This window comes from Choloepus didactylus, chromosome 19 (assembly GCF_015220235.1).
Source record: "Choloepus didactylus isolate mChoDid1 chromosome 19, mChoDid1.pri, whole genome shotgun sequence".
NCBI classification, from domain to species: Eukaryota; Metazoa; Chordata; class Mammalia; order Pilosa; family Megalonychidae; genus Choloepus; species Choloepus didactylus.
The window spans coordinates 40498716-40519798 of record NC_051325.1 but is presented as its reverse complement, the minus strand read 5'-3'; the positions used below and the strand labels follow the sequence as shown (position 1 = coordinate 40519798).

General features: G+C 46.5%; 2 protein-coding genes across 9 annotated transcripts in view; both read left to right on the top strand.

Annotated features, from left to right (window-relative positions):
* NDRG3 (NDRG family member 3) overlaps positions 1 to 11767 on the top strand; it is a 108703-nt gene extending 96936 nt beyond the window's left edge. For 3 of the 4 annotated variants that reach the window (XM_037811012.1, XM_037811010.1, XM_037811011.1), the window contains 4 exons: positions 7180 to 7215; positions 7297 to 7348; positions 8501 to 8539; positions 10186 to 11767. In XM_037811012.1, the coding sequence (XP_037666940.1) occupies positions 7180 to 7215; positions 7297 to 7348; positions 8501 to 8539; positions 10186 to 10367 (309 nt within the window). In that variant the 3' untranslated portion in view covers positions 10368 to 11767. The remainder of the gene's footprint in view (positions 1 to 7179; positions 7216 to 7296; positions 7349 to 8500; positions 8540 to 10185) is intronic. The other variant, XM_037811013.1, reaches the window with a different exon arrangement.
* A 626-nt stretch (positions 11768 to 12393) lies between these two features.
* SLA2 (Src like adaptor 2) overlaps positions 12394 to 21083 on the top strand; it is a 49232-nt gene continuing 40542 nt past the window's right edge. For 3 of the 5 annotated variants that reach the window (XR_005212987.1, XM_037811017.1, XM_037811016.1), the window contains exons 1-2: positions 12394 to 14638; positions 18065 to 18198. Coding sequence is in view for 4 of the 5 variants with exons in the window: in XM_037811017.1 (XP_037666945.1) it covers positions 18105 to 18198 (94 nt within the window). In the remaining variant the exon portion in view is untranslated. Of the gene's footprint in view, positions 14643 to 18064; positions 18199 to 21083 lie in introns of all 5 variants that reach the window. The other 2 variants (XM_037811015.1, XM_037811014.1) reach the window with 2 other exon arrangements.

Sequence of the window (21083 nt, the reverse complement as noted above, 5' to 3'; positions counted from 1 at the left end):
TTTAATTTACTCTTGCAATTTCTTCTTTATGCTCTTCTAGTGTCTTCTTCATGTCCTTTATATCCTGTGCCATGCTCTTCTTCATGTCCTTTATATCCTGTTGCATGCTCTCATTGTTTGTCTTTAGTTCTTTGATTAATTGCTTCAAGTACTGTGTCTCCTCTGATCTTTTGATTTGGGGTTTGGGTTTGGGTTATACGTATCATCTCATTTTTTCTTATGCTTTAAAATTTTCTGTTGTTTTTGGGCTCTTGGCATTTGCTTTACTTGATAGGGTTCTTTTAGGATATGAAGGATTATTCAGACACCAATCTCTAATTTGTCAGATCTACAGCTTGGTGCCGTACACTTTCTCTAACTAAGCAGCAGATGGCGTCCGCGAGTCACTTAATCCCCTCAAGTCAGTTCTCCCCAACTTTGTCTTTGTGGTGTGTGGGGGTCTGGTTCATGTGGGGTCCAATTGGTGCACCAAGTTTGGGTGTGTTGTTGGTGCTGTCTGCCCTGAATGTGGGGCATGTGTCTGAGCAGTTAGGGAGGGAGGGCAGCTTTAATAATCAAACCCCCTGGGTATTCCTGGAGATTTAAGGCTGTTGCAAGAGTTTTAACCTTCATTTCAGTCTTGCCACAGATTGTCTTTGCCGCTGACCCTTAAGTCCTTGGTATTGGTGTAGGGTCCCTGGGTTTTCGGGTGGGTTCCTCTTCCCAGCTGTGCCCTTCCAGGGCCTTTGCTGAGGGAAAGCTTTGCTACGTTACAAGTGCACGCCATCCCTCAGGGGAAGCCCTGGGCCGCCGGGCCTTGCAGGAGCGTTCCCAGCCTGCTGTAAAGATGACTGAATGGGGTGTGTTAATTTACCCCTTTTCACACAGCTCCACCTTTCCAGCTCCCGGACAATTAGCTGTGGGTGCACAAGAGACTATTGTACACACCCTATATTGTGGCATGTGCATGGTGTTGCCGGAAACAGTTCCCGTCACACTGGGTCCCTTGGCACAGCTCTGGGCTGTGGCTCCAGCACCAGGCAGGAGCGTATAACACCACTTTTTACTTCCTATACGATCTAAAAGGCACATACCTAAAATGTAATAATAAACCAGTGGTTTTGGACTCATAACAAAGGTGGGGTGAAGGAGGGGTACAGGAACATAGTTTGTGTATACCACTGAAGTTAAATTGGCATCTAAACAAACGAGAGTGTTGTAGATTTAGAATGTTACATTTAAGCCTCATGGTAACTATTAAAAAAAATCAGCGAATATGCAGGCTCACAGAGACAGAAATTACAGTACATGTAGCCAAGGATGGGGGCAGGAGGAATGGGGAGTTAACACATAATTGGTGTAGGGCTTCTGTTTGGAATAATGGGAAAGTTTTACTAATGGAAGGTGGTAAGGGTACCGCAGCAGTGTAAAGATGTGTAATCCCGCTGGATGGTATATTTAAGAGTGGTTGAGATGGGAGAGTTTGTTATACATATGTTCCCACAATTAAAGAAAAAAAAAAAGAGCAGCTAAAGAAATAGTGACAATTAAATGCAGTATGTGATCCTGGATAGCATCTAATAAGGGCAGCAAAAAGTCCCAAAAGGACGTTTTTTGGACGTATGAAAAAGTTGGGAAATAGGTTTATATCAATGTTAAGTTTCTTGAACCTGATAACTGTACTTAAGGTTATTACATAAGTGGATCCCTAGTTCATAGAGAGTGTACATGGTGATATTAAGTGTTCAAGGCTCATGGTGTATATATACAACCTACACTCAAGTGTTCAGAAAATGGATGGATAGACCAATGGATGGATAGATTAATGGATGGATGGATTGATGGATAGATAGAATTATACAGCAAATGTGGCAAAAAGTTAAAATTGGTGGATCTGGGTATGGGGGAGTGGGTGGATAGGGGTGAGTTGGGATTCTCTGTGGGCTTTGTATTATTTTTATTACTGTCCAGTAAGTTTGAAAGTGTTCCAAAATAAAGTTTTTTAAAAAATAAAAGTATGTGATTTCAGTTGCAAATTAATTTTTCACTGCAGGTTTGGATCGATACTCAAAAGTACAAAACTGAACTCTACAGTAGTCATACATGTGGTTGTTTCTGAGCAGAATTGCCCAGGCGAATAGCAGGGAAAAGTGTGGATAATTCCTATGGCTGCCTGAACTTATTCTCAAACTATTTGATAGATAACAATCTTGGGAATAGTTTGGTCTATTTTATACTTAAATCAAGTTGTGTTTGTTTCCGACCTTATTGTTAGAGTTTTCAGGCGAGCATTCCTTGTTAATCTCAAACTCCTCCACCTTTTGTGGCATTTCCCTCTCCTAAATAATAACTCAGAAAGTTTTTTTTAATCATATTTTTTATTGTAGAATATAACATATGTACATAGAAGTGATAACTTTCCAAGTGCAATTTAACAAGTAGTTAGAGAGCAAATTTCAAAGAATATTATAGGTTACAGTTCCACAGTTTCAGTTGTTTCCTTATTGTGAAATATAACATACATACAAAAAGGCTTAGCTTTCAAAGTACAGTTTAACAAGTAGCTATAGGACATATTTCAAAGAATGCTATGGGTTACAGTTCCACCATTTCAATTCTTTCCTTCTAGCTATTCTAATACACTAGCAACTAAGAAAAAGAAAATTATATCAAGATTCAGTATTCATAATCCTTTGTTAAATTCCATCTTGTCTGTTTCTACCCCTTCCTCTAGTTTAATCACTTTCCCAATCTTCCGGGATGTCTAGGCAGTGACCACCCTAAATGGTTCATGTTAGAAAGGGGTGTCAACTTCATGAGAAGAGGGGACACATCTAGTTGATGTTGTTGAAGAGGCTATTGCCTCTGGGTTTTGGGACTTAGCTGGCATAGGAGTTCTCTGAAGAAATTAAGTCTCTGAAGAATAAACTTAGTGAGAAACCTTTATAGAGTCTCAAATAGGAATCTGGGTATTCTTTAAGGTTTTCGGGACTACCGTTGACTTGGGCTTATCGTACTGTGGTCATTAGGCATATCTAGGTGAAGCTTACATAGTAGTAACTTCCAGGACAGCCTCTTGATTCTATTTGAATTCTCTTAGCCACTGAAACCTTATTTTGTTGCCTTTCTTTTCCCCCTTTTGGTCAAAAAGGCATTTTCAATCCCTCAATGCCAGGGTCAGGCTCATTCGCGCAATCCGTGTCCCACCTTACCAGGACACAGCGGGGAGGGTGATGAATTTATTTGCAGACTTGGGCTTAGAGAGAGAAAGTCCACATTTGAGCAACAAAAGAAGTTCTCTGGAGGTGACTCCTAGGCATAATTATAGGTGGGCATAGCCTCCCCTTCACAACCGTATGTTTCCCCCGAGCAAGCCTCAAGATCAAGGACTTGACTTATAAAGTAGGGGCTTTGTATTAGTTAGGGTTCTCTAGAATCAATGAGAGGTGTCTATGACCATAAAATTTATAAAAGTGACTCACACAACTGTGGGTATGCACGAGTCCAAATTCTGTAGAGTAGTCAGCAAACTGTCAACTCCAAGGAAGATGTCCGATGAACTCCTCAGTAAACAAACTGGCAACTTTGACGAACTCCCCAGGAAATGAACTGGGATCTTCGACAAACGTGTTCGATGAGCTCCTCAGGAAATGAACCGGCAACTTCGACAAACTCCTCAGGAAACACTTCGCTGGGCAGCCGAAAAAGAAGTGAAGGTCCTCTATCTGTCTCACTTAATAAGTCTTCAACTGATTAATTGGATTAAATCCAGCCAATTGCATTCTCTCTTTGTGGAAGACACGCCCTTTGGTGAGTCATCAGTCACAGATGCAGTCAATTGACTGATGATTTAATAAACCAGCCTGTTGGTTTATTAACCAGTCACAAACGTCCTCGCAGCAATTGTTAGGACAGTGTTTCCTTCACCAGACAGCTGGGTACTATCACCTGGCCAAGTTGACACATCAACCTAACCATCACAGGCTTTCTAAATTCACATAGCATATATTATGTCCACAATAATCCATCCAAATCTCACATTATCTCCATTTTAAACTATTCTCATAACCCAAAACAACTCATAGCTCTTGTCAGCCTTTAATTATTTGTCCCTAGTTTTTGTGTAGTACTAGTATGGTATTCCTGTTAATTATAGTCCCTAGTAGGCAATATGTAGATTTTTCTCATATACTGTACCAGTTTGTATATATTCTGTCCCCCAGAAAAAGCCATGTTCTTTGATGCAATCTTGTGGGGGCAGACATATTAGTGGGGATTAAGTTGGAATGTTTGGATTAGGTTGTTTCCATGGAAATGCGCCCCACTCAACTGTGGGTGATAACTCTTGATTGGATAATTTCCATGGAGGTGTGGCCCCGCCCATTCAGCATGGGCCTAGATTAGTTTACTGGAGCACTATATAAGCTCAGACAGAAGCAGCGGGCTTGCTACAGTGAAGAGGGACTTTGAAGAATGCACAGAAGCTGAGAGAGTAGCTATAGATGAGAGGCAGTTTGAAGATGGCCATTGAAAGCTGACCCTTGCTCCAGAGAAGCTAAGAGAGGACAAACACCCCAAGAGCAACTAAAAGTGACATTTTTGAGGAATTGCAGCCTAGAGAGGAACATCCTGGGAGAAAGCTATTTTGAAACCAGAACTTTGGAGCAGATGCCACCCACGTGCCTTCCCAGCTAACATTGGTTTTCTGGACACCATTGGCCATGCTCCAGTGAAGGTACCTGATTGTTGATGACTTACATTGAACACTTTATGGCCTTAAGACTGTAACTTTGTAACCAAATAAACTCCCTTTATAAAAGCCAGTCCATTTCTGGTGTTTTGCATTCTGGCAGCATTAGCAAACCGGAACATATACCTTTCTGTTGTCAACTCTGTGCTAGTATTATACCTTAGAAGTATATCCTGAAAGCCCCTATCTATATTTGTGGTGCTCATCTGTGGGAAACGTACCTTTAAACAACCCCTTTCAATGCTACTCGCCTTCAGTACAGCTCTGATACTTATAATCCCATTAACAATCAATCATCATCCTGTCCATTCCCATACCTTTGAATTTACCATCAATAACATATCTGAATATATTCGCTTATCATTCCCCCTCAGTAGCTATTTTTATTACTAGACCCCCAGTATTCTATAAGACATTCTTTTACATTGTTCAGAGAGTTCATAGAAGTAGTAACATACAGTATCTCTCCTTTTGTGTCTGACTTATTTCACTCAGCATGTGTTCCGGTTTGTTAATGCTGCCATTTTGCGAAACACCAGAAATGGATTGGCTTCTATAAAGGGGGTTTATTTGGTTACACAGTTACAGTCTTAAAGCCATGAAGTGTTCAAGGTAAGACATCAGCAAAAGGGTACCTTCGCTGAAGGATGGCCATTGGCATCCGGAAAACCTCCGTTAGTTTGGAAGGCACATGACTGGTGTCTGCTTGTTCCCAGGTTGCGTTTCAAAATGGCCTTCTCCAAAATGTTGCTCTTGGGGCGTTTTGTCCTCTCTTAGCTGCAGCTCCTCTTCAAAATGTCACTCTCAGTTGCTCTGAGGTCCTCCTGTCTGTGAATTCCTTTATATGACTCCAGTGATCCAGTTAACACCCTCCCTGAATGGGCAGGGTAACACCTCCATGGAAATTATCCAGACCTTTCATTCACATGTGATTGAGTCACATCTCCATGGAAACAGTCAAAGAATTCCAACTAATCAACACTTACGTCTTCCCCCACAAGATTGCATCAAAGAACATGGCGTTTGGGGAGACATAATACATCCAAACCAGCACAGCATTATATCCTTAGGGTTCATCCATTTTGTCATATGTTTCAGGACCTTGTTCCTTCTTACTGCTGCATAGTATTCCATAGTGTGTATATACCACATTTTGTTTATCCACTCGTCTGTTGAAGGACAGCTGGATAGTTTCCATCTCTTGGCAATTGTGAACAATGCTGCTGAACATTGGTGTACAAGAGTCTGATCATGTCACTGCTCTCAAGTCTTCTGGGTACATACTGAGATGAGGAATTGCCAGATTGTGGGGTAACTTGATATCTAGTTTTCTGAGGAACTGCCAAACTCTTCAACAGTGGCTGTACATTCCCACCAGCAATGAATAAGAGTCCCAGTTTCTCCACAGCCTTTCCAGCATTTATTGTTTCCTGTTTGTTTAATGGCAGCATTCTTATTGGTGTGAGATGGTATCTCATTGTGGTTTTGATTAAAAAGATTAATCAAATCTTTTTTTTTATTAGAAAGAAAGTTTTAATGCCAGAGAGTTGAAGCTATGGTATTCATGTCCCTTAAAAAAGAAAAAAAAAAAGTACTGAATAGGGTACTGAGCATAGAATGCATAACAGGTAAAAGGAACAGGGATATGCTTATATTTGGCCATTGTGCCCTATAAAGTGTTCTCTGCAGACTGGCAGAATCTGCATCACCTGGAACTTTTAAGGGTATATTGGGGAGATGTACTCTTGGATGCAGTTAAACATTAAGTACAAGTTCTTGGGCCCTACTCCAGACCCACTGAATCAGAATCACTGGGGGAGGAGCCCAAGAATCTGAGGTTTATCTAGTCCTCTAGGTAATTCTGATGCACACCATTGTTTAAGAAGCGTTACCCAGGAAATCTTTGCACAAGTGAAAATAACCAACTGTGAAGTTTTATGATGTGCGAAGCAGCCTCACCAAATCCAGCCATAAGAAGAATGTGGCTGACCAAGCCATTTGGCGGAATTCAACATCAGCAGCTGATTGGAGACCTCCCTTTAGTCATGGAGTGAAGATAATGAAAGGGAACTTAGAAGGCATGTGCCCTGAGAAGTTAGGGTCACACTGTTTGAGGGATTTGAAGGTAACATTCTTCATTTGGAGGCAGCGTTATGATTGAAGATTGGCCAACTTCACCATGACCCCTAATGGAAAATTCCCTTCATGGGCCTGAAAGCAAACTTGGAAGGTATTGAATAATCCTTTCAGATTTATATCTAAGGTTATTGCTAGGATGTAAGTCTTTGTTTAAGGGTATATTGGGGAGATGTACTCTTGGACGCAGTTAAACATTAAGTGAAGAACCTAAATTCGAATCCTGCCCTCTTGAAAGGACTCTAGGGTGTTCAGATCATTGCCCTTTAGTGTATGAAAGTCTTGGCTGACTTTACATATTTTTCCTTTTCTAGATGGCAGATTGTGGGGGACTGCCCCAAGTGGTTCAGGTAAGGAGTTTTAAAAAAAAATCCATTTGATTCTGTCTCTGCCTATGCAAAGATTAATGCCTTCTTGTTTTGTTTCCCTAGCCTGGGAAGCTCACCGAGGCCTTCAAGTACTTTTTGCAGGGAATGGGCTACAGTGAGTAGTACACAACTTTCTGTCTAGCAAAAATTTATTGATAATAGGGTTAGTTTGACATTTGGGGAGCCCACAGTTCTCAGGGCATAACCTCCATGCTGGCCAGCCTTAAGTTTATAGAGCATTCATCTACACATATATATAGGATGAGCTAACACTTATTAAACACTTAACTTGTGACAGGTTGGGTACTAGTATATTTATTATATTATTTAGTTGTAACTATAACCTTAATTGGTTAGGCAAATTTCCCAGGGTAACAAGTAACCTGCAGGGACATGATTCAAACTCCAGAGCCCACACTTCCAACCACGAGGCTGAGGCTGTGGCTGTCCTGGCTTTGAATCTGAAATCATGATTTACACTTGAACTCAGCTAATGACCCCTGGCCTAGAGCAACAAAATAGAGACTACAGAAGAAAAGAGTAATGTCCTCAGTTAAAACTGCTCCACCAGAGGAGATGAACTTACAAAGGGTTTTAGAGCAAGTCTGAGGCATATCATATGCTGCTGTCCTGGTCTCTGACACCCCTGAGCTTTCTTAGCTGGTACAGAATATCCACACATGCTCCTTTCTTGGGGTTTTAAGAAGATAAACCCTTCCACCCAGGGACAAAGCTCTTTACCCAGTAGGGTGATTTTTCTCCTGTTTAGTGTTAGTGTGGATAATGGCCAGTGATGAGCTGCCTGGTCAGCAGCTCTGGGCAACAGCTTGGCTCTTGGATGCAGCCCTGTACCTAACAGGCAGACCACCATGTATGTCTTGTCTGGAGTGGCTGTGTGGTTCCATCTGTGAGGTGCTACCAACCGAGCTCACACCCACTTCCCTCTGACTTACTGGGAAGAGCAGAAGTCCCTCTCCTGGCCCATCTCCATCCCTTTCCTAGGAAACAACTTATTTTCCAGCCCATTTCTGATCCAAATCAGGATTACTTTATAGTAAATGGGAAAACAGTTGCCTTTAACTGATTGAGAGAAGTTGCATCCAAGATGCTGTTGAAGCATCAGTCAGCCTCAACTCTTCTGGGACCTTAAAATAAAATTTCATCCCTGACTTAGAGTAGTCTGTCAGTGTCTGCTGGGCAGCCCAGGTTGCCACTTGGCATTCTCGGGTCACTAACATGCCTTTTCCTGTGTCCATCCTGCTTCCAGTCCCGTATGTGCAGCTCAGTCACCTGAGCACCGAGTCAGGTACCTTCCTCTGTACTGGCCCCATCCCTGCCTCCCAGTCACGCTCTCCTGGCTGCACTGGCTGCCTGCAGCATGTCCGCGGTTTTCCAGTGCAGTGAGAACCCGATAGAACGTGGCTCATGGTGCACCCGGTTAGCCTGCAGGTCCAGCCCTGGCCTGCCAGGAAGAAGAAAGAAGTTTATCATGTCCAGGCCGCTTCTCATCCCAAATCCAGAATCGCAGCAGCAGCTGAAATTGTATAGCTTTCAGGCAGAACCCCTCTTCCTCCACCACACTGATCCTTGAGTTAACCTCCAGATGCAGGGCAGCGTTGACTCTAAAATAGGAGTGTTAGAGCCTGTGTCCAGAGAACTCTACAGGTGATGGCATTGTTTTAGTTTGCTAATGCTGCAGAATGCAAAACACCAGAGATGGATTGGCTTTTATAAAAAGGGGGTTTATTTAGCTACACAGTTACAGTCTTAAGGCCATAAAGTGTCCAAGGTAACACATCAGTAATCGGGTACCTTCACTGGAGAATGGCCAATGGCGTCCGGAAAACTTCTGTTAGCTGGGAAGGCACGTGGCTGGCATCTGCTCCAAAGTTCTGGTTTCAAAATGGCTTTCTCCCAGGACGCTCCTCTCTAGCAAGCTTGCTCCTCTTCAAAACGTCACTCACAGCTGCACTCCGTTCAGTCTCTTTTGAGTCAGCATGTTTTATATGGCTCCACTGATCAAGGCCCACCCTGAATGGGTGGGGTCACACCTCCATGGGAGTATCCCACCAAAGTCACCACCCACAGCTGGGTGGGGCACATTCCAAGCAAATCTAACCAGCACCAAAACGTCTGTTCCACAAGACCACAAAGATAATGGCATTTGGGGGACACAATACATTCAAACCGGCACAGGCATCTTTTGACTCCAGCATTGAAGTGACAGCTGGGGGAGTGGCAGGTTCATCAGGAAGATAGGCAGGGAGATTATGCCAGGAAGGGCCTTGTCTTGCCCAACCTGGAAGGACAGCTTAGGGCTAAAGCAGTGGCAGAACAGGAGAATGAGTTAAACACTGACACCCAGACCTCTTCTCTCCCAGGCATCCTCCTCCTCCTCCTACCTCACTCCCTGTACAGAGGCCATCTCTAGGACCACCTGCCTCCCCTACATCCCTACCTTCCTACGTGCCTCCTCCCCCCAGATAGCAAGAGTAGCTTGTGGACACGGATGGTAGTCTTGTTGTATCGGGCTTGCACTGTGTTTGTGAAACACTTTCATACTTGTGTGGTTTGTTTTTTATTTTGGTTTAGTTTTGCATGCATGACAGGTTTTGGTTACCTATTAGGGTTCCCAAAGCCTCCTTCCTAATTACTGTATAAGTTCTGTGGGCACAGCTAAGAGGCTATACTCTGGACTTAGGGTTTCCCGTTGTTCTGCTGTGGACTAGAATCAGCTGAGATTCCAATGAGATCCAAAGGATTAAAGCAGCCTTGCATATGGCCACTCACCCTGAGCTGATAAGGCAGAATGGGAATGGCTGTATCTTGTCCCGGGGAGTCACCTTAAATATATTGGGAAAGGTGAACACAAAGTCTTAGGTGAAATTTCTAGATTGGTTGAGCTTAAACAAGGCTCTGTCTTCTAGTTGTTTTGATATTTTTTTCTTTCAGTACCAGCTGCCAGCATGACCCGGCTCATCCGATCACGAACCCACTCAACCTCAAGTAGCATGAGCTCTGCAGAAAGTCCCTTCAGTCGGTCTGTCACCAGCAATCAGTCAGATGGAACTCAAGAAGCTCCTGAGACCCCTGATGCCATGGACAGACCCCAGACCATGGAGGTGTCCTGCTAAGCAGATGCCCCTCCCCTGGATCATGCAGGTCCAACCTTCTTCAATCCACTACTCCACAATACATTTCTTCCAGAAAACTGGCATCTGCTATCTTTAACTCATGCATGGCCACTGAATCTCTCTCTGGCACCTGCCCACATTTTTGTATGTACCAAGAACCACTTCCTTGCTATTACTATAACATTCCTACATTTAGCTGATCAGATCTCCATATCTTCTGTCAACTTTTTCCTGTGCTCTCCCCACTATGTATCTGATAAGATCTTTGATTCCCAACTCTGTGTGCGAGCACGCATGTCCATTTTGTGTGTGCATAGTTCTGTGATTTTAGACATGCTTTCTTGTAGAGCTTCTGCAAAAATGGGGTGGGGGACTTTTTTTTTTTTTTTCCCCTGCATTTTCAATAGTGTTTTTAGGGGAATGTACAGAACTGATTTCTAGGTTGGGTAGGCTCTGCGTTCTCTTTTGTTTCCAAATTGGTCAGCAAGAGTTGCAAGTGACTTCTGGAGAGAGCAACACTGGAGATTGTGAAAAGTCATAATTGCTGTTTGGACCTCTGGTTGATTGTGACAAATAGAAGGGTGCCTGTTATACAGAAAGGCAAGCAGGGTGGCAAGCACCTCCTTCTGTCTAAATAAACTCATATACTATTCTGTAAATAAAAAGGAGGGGTAGATACATTCTGCTAGAGGCTCATGAATAATGAGGCTTTAATACAATATGGAGTTTTCCCCAGAGAGTGAGTGTGACCTAATTACTAGACTCTTAAAACAGAAAGGTAGAAAACAAAATGCCAGGCCTCTACTTTGCAAGGGTAAAATTGCTGTCACTGCAAGTCTGATACCACTTACCAAACAAACATCTGTAAGAAATGCAACCCAGGTCTTGATGGAGAGCTATTCCATTCCTCAGTCCCAAAAAAGGAGAGAGGTAATGACCTAAAAAGTATATAGTTGGTAAGAAAATGGGTGGGAGAGGAGAACAGGCATTAACATATATCATATTTAATAAATGTAGCCTTGATTTCAACAGACTTAATGGAAGCTAAATTAAGTCAATATTGAACCCATTTCAGGAAAATTCTTAATCTTGTGACCTTTTTGTGGGAGGGAAGGAACCAGTCTGAAAGGACAGCCCTATCCATATAAAACTGTTTTCAGCCTCCTCTCTATTGTGTGAGGGGTCACAGCCAGCCAGAGGTTATCAGTGGGAGGAGGGTGAAGGAGCCGTGAAGACCAGCTGACAGCCTGCAAGGGCCCAGCTCAGGACTCACAGTTCTGAATTTGGGAAAGGGGCTTTTCCGACATGGTCTGCTTTCTGCTGAGATAGGCAGTATGTCACTCTGCCATAGTATGACTTTTTACAGATAATTAAATAAAGCTGTATATGTCTCATTGTTACCCGATTGCTGGTGTTAATTTCTCTTAAGGCCATTCACCCCAGCACAGGGAGGGATTTGAGTTACTGTATGCTGGCTCCAGGTTGGGCGCTTTCATACATTCAATCACTTATTCCATCCAGCAACCCTGTCCATTTTCAGTGAGGAAATGAAGACTCAGGATGAATAATTTGCCAAAGGTCATACTGCCTGTTGGCCTAGCCAGGATTGAACTCCAGGCCCATCTGACATGCTTATACTCCCCTCAACCAAAAATCCTGAGAAGTCCAACTGTGCTGTTTGTGATGGAGGGGGAGAAGCTGGGGTCTTGGAAAGGCATTTCACATCCCAGCTCTACCATCCGTGGGGGCTGCTGATCCTCATCCCTGATGTAATAATCTGCAACCACTTGTCTGGTGTCCTCTAAGAGACCAGGCCATATTTCTCCAGAAATGGCTATCTTTGTACCTGCTCAGGATAATTTCAGATGTCCACCACCACTGCTTTAAATGATCCAGGGGCTACTGCTGCCTAATTACACTGGAGTTGCTGTGTGGATGGGAAATACCCATAAAATGACATGGGCCCTGCCCTTTCTGGTAGAGAGGATGAAACAAATACATGTCAATAGATGGAGTTTACCAAGCTGAGTCCCTGAGGATATAGGCCAATGCTTTATAGAGCTCCAAAGCTGCTCTTAAAACCCACATTGCTCCAGCCTTATTAGCCCCATTCACCATGGATAATTGCCTGCTTTCCCACCTCAGCCTTGTGCCTGGAAGTCGAACCCCAAATGACTGTACCTAAGCAGTCCTTACCTCACTCATTTGTCTTCTCATTTCCATTTCTTTTTTTCCCATTCAGTACCCAAACAAAAAGTAAGTGCCTGCTTAATGAGAGGCAAGGAGATGACCAGGTCGAGTCTACAGACAAGGAATAGCGAAGGAAAGTTAAGTGATTTGGCCAAGGTCACCTAGCTTGAAAAAGTAGTTCCCAGTTCTTCCAAAAATCAATGCATTTTCATATTTTATTCAGCCTTGTATTGAGCACCTGCTATATTCCAGGCATTTAGCATCTTCCCATAAATTTCCTTTATTGGTCCAATGAGATACATTATTCCCATTTTATGGATAAGAAAACAGGCTCAGAGTTAATTAGCTTACAAGTGGCAGATTTAGGATTTTAAACTTTCTAAATCTTAACTGCTTCACTGATTGGAAAGGGAATTATAAGGGGGATTCTTTTTTAAGAAGAGACCAGAGATGGTCATTTCTACCTCATTCACGGACCTCATCTAGAGGCCACTTTTGAAAGTCCGCCTGTCAGATGAGAAGATCAAGAGCAGGAGAGTGGGCTTATGCTCAATTCTCTCCCTGCTGTGGTCCACATCTTTGAGTTGTTAACGTCCTGATTAGAACTTTCTTACCAAAAGTCAGCTCTCGGCTCACATCTGCACATCTGTGATTCTCAAAACTACCCCTTTCCTCTGACTGCATCACACTCCACTCTAACTCCTTCAACTCTCCATGCTAAATGCCTGTGGACTTAAATAGCAAACCGACCTTCGCTAGGAGGAGAGGAGAGGAGAGACTGAAGAACCAGCGGGAACATTGAGAACCTGAGCTAGAGGGTGCCCTAGCTGCAAGGCATTAGAAACGGCTGCCAAGGCTTCAGGATCTGAAGTCTGAGCTGGAGTGGCTGTCAGGGCCCATATTGTCTTAAAGAGCATTTGTCACCTGGGATACTGAATCCCTTAATGGGGAGGCAGCAAGTGGATATGGTTATTTAAATTTTGGTAAGCCAGAGACTGAAGGTACAGCAAAGGCAATTCTGTTAGAGTCAGATTTTTTTATCCTGAACCAGTGATTTTCAAACTTGGGCATATAGCAGAATCACCTGGAGGGCTTTTGAAATCATTGCTGGGTCCTGCCCCAGGAGTTTCTGATTCAGTAGATCTTGGGTGGGGCCTCCAAAATTTGCATGCATATGTTAGTATACCTAACAAATTCCCAGGTGATGCTGAGACCACTGGTCTAGATTCCATACTTTGAGAAACACTTTCCAGTTCTTGCTACTCAAAATGTGGTCCCCAGACCAACAACATAGGGATCTCCTGGGAGCTTAAAATGCAGACTCTTTAACCCTACCCAGACCTACTGAAGTAGAATCTGCAGCTTAACAGGATCCCAGGTGATTGCTATCACAGTATCTGAGCAGCACTACTATAAGGCAGTTTAAAATACAGATACCTAGACTGCCTCTGGAGACTTGATTCAGAAGGTATGGGAGGATCCCACGAATCCCTAATAGGAACAGAGCCCTTCAAGTGATTGTTATAATCCAGGCAAGAATGGGAAGCCCCTGCTCAAAGTCTGCATTCCATTTTACTTGAGTGTTGTGTTCCTTGGAAGAGACCAAGGCCAGAGTAAACCCTCTCGCTCCAGCGTCACGAGAAACAGGAACTTGGGGAAGGTGGCTCCTCGATGGCCTGTGATGCCGTCAGAGGAAACGGATGGTTATGAGAACCGCAGAGTCTGCAGATGTGAGCCAGGAGCTCCAAGGACCCTGCACCTGAGTCTCCTTTGACACGAGCTCAGAGAAGTCGGGCCTTCTTCCCTGGCCTGCTGTCCGTGGGAAGGCTGATCAGTCCAGGGATCCCTAAGGAGCCCGGGGCTCTTGTCCCACCCCAGGTGCACAAGCTGCAAACCACAGCCACCGAAACCAATACCTAGAGCCTCTCCCTGAAGATCTCCCAGGCCGAGAGAGTTCTGGATTCCCTAGCACCCAGGACATTGGCAGACTTCTAGAAGGGCTCCCCAAATCCCTGACGTCTCCGGCCAAAGCATGCGTCTTAGAAGGGCCCCCTCCCCAGGCCTCTGATGACAGGAAGCCAGTAAGTATGTTTGCTTTTGTTTTCCGGTAACCTCGGGATGGGTGAGGAAGGATGGTCCTCTAGAGACCAGGGATGGGCTCCGCGGGGCTCTGGAAGACAGCGTGGGCTTTATGGCTGGGAAACGAGCTCCAGGAGAAGGGGAGGCTGCTTTGCTGAGACTGTAAGAAGGGTGGTTTCTGGGGGGTCCCAAAAGGAACAAAGACCTCCTCCCTCCACCTTTGACTGAATTCTTGAGAATTATGCTATTCCTTCTAATTTGTCTTCATGCTCTCTTTGGTCACATCTTGGTTACCAACTTGCTGTGTAAGTTTGGACCCCAGCCTTCCAAAATCAGTGAATGATAGGGGTCTAGGTTATAATCTCTGAAGACTTTTCCCGCTGTAGAGTCTACAGTTCCCCTTAAAAGTGATACTTTTCAGTTGAAAGAGAGGAAGAGGTCTCCTTTTAGCTCAATCCAAATTTATCACTCTTCCCTCCACCATTGAAAAAATATCTTCGGTAGCAAAAACACAAAGCTAAGAGTACAAAGAGGTGGATGGCAGTCTCAGCGCCACACTAACCAGTTGTGTGACAATGAGCATGACATTTGTATCCTCTCTGGGTCTTGATCGTTGTATTTGCAGTAGGTCTGAAATCCTGCCTGACATCTCCTATAGGGTTGTGAGGATCAAGTGAAACAATCAGAAAAATAACTCTATTCAATATGCTGATCTCAGCTGCCTTTCAGTCTTTCTTTCCACTCTGTAGAAAGTTCCTAACACATGTTAAGTTGCTCAAATACTTAGGTAATTAATGATTAGATTCTCTCCTTAAAGATTTGGTCAATACCTCTTCCTCATGGGCCTGCCCGGGGGGTTTCATTCCCCCCCGGGGGTCTTCCTGGCCTTAACTAGACCAGGTGAAGGGAGCTGGCCCAGCGTCTGGGCAGGCTTCCAGCCTGAGTGCAGCTCTCTTCCCTCCCTTGGCCCTGGGTGCATCCCCCAGCCCCACCTGCAGTGGGAAGAAGTCTCTGGGTTTACTGCAGTTGGTGATTGTGGTGCCTTTGTGAAGGAGGGTGTGATGGTTAGTTTCATGTGTCATCTTAGCCAGGTGATGGTGCCCAGGTGTCTGGTCAGGCAAGCACAGGCCTAACCGTTACTGCAAGGACATTTGTGGCTGGTAATAAACCAGAAGACTCGTTTAGTAAATCATCAGTCAATTGATTGCCTCTGTGCTGATTACATCATTGAAGGGCATGCCTCTGCAATGAGAGAATTCAGTCAGCTGGATTTAATCCAATCATTTGAAGACTTGTAAGGAAGAAGAGAGAGAACATTCACCACTTCTTCAGCCAGTCAGCCTCTCCTGGGGAGTTCATTGATGACCTTCATTGGAGTTGCCAGCTCTCTGCCTGCCCTACGGAATTTGGACTCGCGCAGCCCCACAGTTGCATGAGACACTTTTATAAATCTCATATTTTCAGATATCTCTTGTTGGTTCTTTCTCTAGAGAACCCTAACCAATACAGAAGGAAAAGGAAACTAACCTTTACTGAGCACCCACTCTGTGCCAGGCCCCTCTACAACCTGTGTAGTCAGTATTATTATCCCTAATTTACAGATGAGACTCAGAAAGATCACATGCTTTGCCTGAAGAGAACCTGGTTGGTCTGAATCAATCACCCACATTACCCAGGGCAGATCTTGTCTCCCTGGGATTTTCTGGACTCTTGTTTGCAAAGTTAAGCATATAGTGCAGGGGAAAGGAAAGGCTGAGGGGCAACAGGAATATTGAAAACCTGAACTGAAGGGGTGCTCTAGCAGTGAAGGAATCAAATCTCCCTGAGGGGTAGCAGCACCATCTCAATCTGTCAAGGCTTCAGGATCCCGAAAGTCTGAGCAGGAAGTGGCTGGTAGGAGTCGTTTCTAGTGATGGGTCCACCCAGGTATTATTTCCATGATGAAGACACAAAACGGAACAGAGAGGGCGGTCACCTTGCCCAGACAGAGTGCTCCATCCTCTGCAGCTCCCCAGACACGACTGGCCTGTGAGGCCCCAGAAGTCACGCGATGACCCTGATGGACAGCCGTCCTCTCCCGGGCACAGTGAAGGGTGCAAAGGCAAGGAAGGAGGCCCCTCTATCCCCAGGCCAGGTAGCAAATGTCTCCAGGTAAGGACCACGGCTTCCTCCTCCCTGGACCCCCAGCCCTTGGCTTGGGGCCTGGCACAGAGCAGGGGCTCAGTGAACACCTGAATGGAACCACACTTGCTTGGTCTCTACTGGAAAGAATGAAGCCATCTGAAAAGAGACATAAAATTCAGCCCCCCACCCACCCAAAACACTTTAATATAGTGTTTTGGAAAAAAAAAAAAAATCAGCATTACCCTGGAAACCTGGGAACTGAGATTATTCTAAGGATAAAACACCGGTACAAAGCACTAATAATCAGTGTTGATTTAGTTTAAGTATGTTGAGAGCCTTCTGTGGACCAGGCACCTCACTAAATGCAGAGGAAGCAGCAAGCAAAAGAGGTCCCCATCTTCACTGATCTGTAGAATAATGGCAGATTAAATAAGAAACAGTCTTAAAATGAATAATTAAAACTTGGGAAGGAACACAACAGGGAGCCGAGAGGAAAAAGGGGAGGCTCGCAGGAAAGGCCTGTGGTGACGTGACATAAAGGATGAGATAAAGGAGAAGGGGCCCTCCCCGGGCTTTCACACGCATTCTCTCTCTAACCGGGATGTTGGGTATTGTTATCCCCATTTTTCAGAAGAGGAAATGGAGGCTCAGAAAGGGAAAGTGGCTCGACATCCAATCCTCCAAAGCCTTGCAAGTCATCAGTGTCATGCAGCCTCCCAATAATCCTACTTTACCCTGGGATGCCAATAGTAGCATGTTCGGTGCCACCTTTGCTTGTTGCACACCAGCTCCCCAGCCCCTCAGGTCCCCCTTGCCCACCTCTGACCCGTCATGGATCCTGATATGCCTGGCGTGAGTTCACTGTTCTGCCACCGTCCCCTGCTACCCAGTGGCAGAATGTGACCCCAGGTCAGAGAAATGGCCCTGAGTGAGCCTAGGAACTGAAGGGAGTGATCAGCAAGGGCTGGGGTGTCAGGGAAAGCTTCTTGGGAAAGGGTGGGATCCAGACCAGCCTGCCAGGGGGGAAAGGACAGCGAGAAGGGGCACTGTACAGGCAGAGGCCCAGAATCAGAAAGAAAAGGGGATGGCTGCAGTAGCGAGAGAGGGAGATGCAGAGAAACCAGGGTCTGGTGTACAGGAAGCCTTCAGAGTCTGGAGGAAGCACTGTAGCCGTGTCCAGATGGAAGGGAGATCACGCCGATGAGTCAGTGGGAGAGAGGGGCAGGGCTGAGTGGGTGATGGAGCGGTGGCGGGGACCAGACCAGGAACCACGGGCTCTGTCCCCATCACAGCATCTCTTTCAGGTTTTCTCTGGTGATATGCTTTGGAGTGTTCTGCTGAGGAATGATGGGAAGTCTGCCCAGCAAAGGGAAAACCCTGCGAAGCCTGAGCTCGAGCCCCTCTGTCCAAGACCAGGGACCTGCCCCCAGGCAAGCAGGTAGGCTGAGGGGCGTGGGGCAGTCAGCCCCTTCCCAGGATCCCCTGCTTCTGCGGGCCTTGCTGACCAGCTCCTCCAACACAGCACAGAGAATTAATGAGTGCCTATGGTATACCAGGCACTTCTCATGAGCCGTACAGGGTCCCTGCCCTTATGGAGCTTACATTTTAGCAATAAGAACATTAAACAACCAGATAAACCAGAAAATATGAGAGGGGCAGGTACTAACCAGAGGGTTAAACCAGGAGGGTGTGATAGTTCCCCAGGAGTCACCCCAGGCTCCCCTCCTCCTAAATCAGCTCACTCAGGGACTGCGCTGCTGGGGCCACAACCAGCCCCACAGCTGGAACTCGCCAAAGCTGCACTGATTCCGGGACCCAGGCATCACACACGGCTACTTAAACTAAAAGTAAATAAACCGTAAAACTCATTCTTCAGTCACACTAGCCATAGTTGAAGTGCTCAGTGGCCACGTGTGGCTGGTGACAACGGTATCGGACAGACAGAATTATAGAACATTCTCATCACTGCAGAAAGTTCTATCAGTCAGTGATGCTCCAAGGTGTCTCCTCTTATCCTAAGAGGTGCTGTGAAATTCTTGAAGCAAAACTAGGGATATCTTAATTGGAAAAAATTAACACTTCATGCAGATGCTGAACCTGTAACCATGGTTTTCTAAAATAGCCCTGACTAAAATGCCCAGCTTTTAGGAACAACAGGAAAATCAAAATATCCAGGAAATTCTTTTTTGATGTCAAAACCATGGCTCCCAGTCTGCCACTTATTTCTCAAAAGAGCACGCAAATCCTTTCTTGAATTGCATCCTGATCTGGGGTTTGGATAAGAGCCTCTAAAGCAGGCAGCACTTTTAGGAGGAGGGACGTGGACACAAACAGGCCCAGGAAGCCACAGAGCTGGATGAAGGTGTGTGGGCAGCTGCTGTCCCCAATCAGAAGACTCCCTAGCAATGGCAGGGCACCTTCCTGCTCCCCAGCCCTGCAGACCTCACCCCAGGCCCTGAGGGCTCCCCTTGGGGGAAGAGGTGCCTCTCTGGCTGCCCAATCTGCAGTGAGAGCCCGGGCCCTTGGGGCCCTGCTGTGGCCACAGGAAGAGACCTGGAAACCACACAACCTCCACCTCCTTCTCCCTGAGCCTGGTCCCAGGCAGCAGCCCCAAGGCCGCTCCAAGTCCCACTCAGGGCTGCTGCCGGGATGACCGCCCTGCCGCCCCTCCCCCGCCCCTGGGACCTCAGGGAGCAGCTCTCTCCCCTCTGCAGGGCTCTCCTTGGAGAAGGCTCTGTCCCCAGGGTATGAATTTTGAGCATCCCCCTCCATGAGTCATTTGTCCATCCAGCCTTGCATCCATATGAAATCCCTGAGATACTAGGGGCCTTAGGCAGGACATGGGACAGAGCAGTGGACAGGACAGGTGCAGCCCCTGTCCTCAGGGACAATTGAGCCCAAGGGGCAGGTGCTCAACCAGTAAGTCAATGACCATCGTGTTAAATTTTGGTGACAGAGTCTTATAGCGGACCCCAACAGGGAGTGTGTGCCGAAGGAGCTAAGCAGGGGAAGGCCACAGGAAGGGACACTGCATCAGGAAGTGAAGGATGAAAGGGAGTCAGCCAGGCCCAGAGGTGGCCAGTGTCCCAATCGGGGGACCAGGGGTTCAAGATCAGGCCCTTCCAGGCCACCTGGTTCCACCTTGTGGGAGGACACCCTCCACATGACTTGCTCAGAGGAAAGACCCCTGGGGTCTGAGAAGCTCTGGCCTGGGGCGACCGTGGGGGTCTCCAGCTTGTCTGGGAGGATGTGCTGGGGCCACGCCCTTCCCAGAACCACAGTCTCCCTCTGCCCACAGGCACACAGAGCCCTCTCCCTGCAAGGCCACCCCTGGTGCCCTCCCATGGTCTGCCCACATGCTTTGGTTTTGCCTCCACCTGCTGGGCTCCTGGTTCCAGCTAGAGGGGCATCCAGAGTCCTCTGAGGCCCTGGCTCTTTCAGATAAACTTTTCCTGCAGACCTCGACTGCTTTTCATAGCTTAATGCACGAATGTGCTCATAGTCTCTCCCTCTCCTTTCTCTGTTACAATGACCCTTACTGAAATGGGATAAGGAAGAAGACGGGGTCGCCCACCACAGACCAGGGGCTTGGGGGCTGGGCGAAGTAGTTTCCACAGCCACCAAGGACAGGCTTTTCAGGGCACAGTGGCCCTGGCAGCAGGGGGAGGTCTTGTTGGACTGGACGGGCTGACACCTGAGGTGCTGTGGGGGCAAGCCACTTCCTGCCTGCTGTCCAGCCCCAAAACCGGGCCTCTGGGCCACCACTTCCTTGGGGCCATTCCTGTGGCACAGGCCAGTCACTTCCTTGCTCTGAACCTGAGTCTCTTGGGGAGTCTGAGCCCCTCCTGAGATGCACTGCTGCTGCCCAGCCCCAGTCTCCCCAACCCCAGGTCGGTGAGCAGCCACGATAGCCACCCCCACCCCTACAGTGCCCAACAAGAGGAGGGCGAGGGTATTGTGGCGTGAAACTGTGCCCTTGCTGCCTGGCTGAGTACCCATCAGAGCCTCAGTTACCTCATTGTACAATGGGGAGGACGCTAGAACCTACCTCAGAGGCACAGCGAGGACTAAGGGGATGCAATAAAGCACTCAGTCAGGGCCGGGCACACAGTATGTGCTCAGTAAGCGACGGCAGAGTGGACGACCAGGACATCAGGCCTCACACACCTGCTGGGCAGCTGCTCTTCTCGGTGGGCGGCACAGACCACGCCCACTGCTCTGGCCAAAGCCCACAGAAGCAGCCACTCTGCCCTCGGGCACAGCGTGCAAGTTACAAAGCCCCTTCGCCTCTGTGGCTTACTGGGTTCCTCCTGCAGCCTGGAG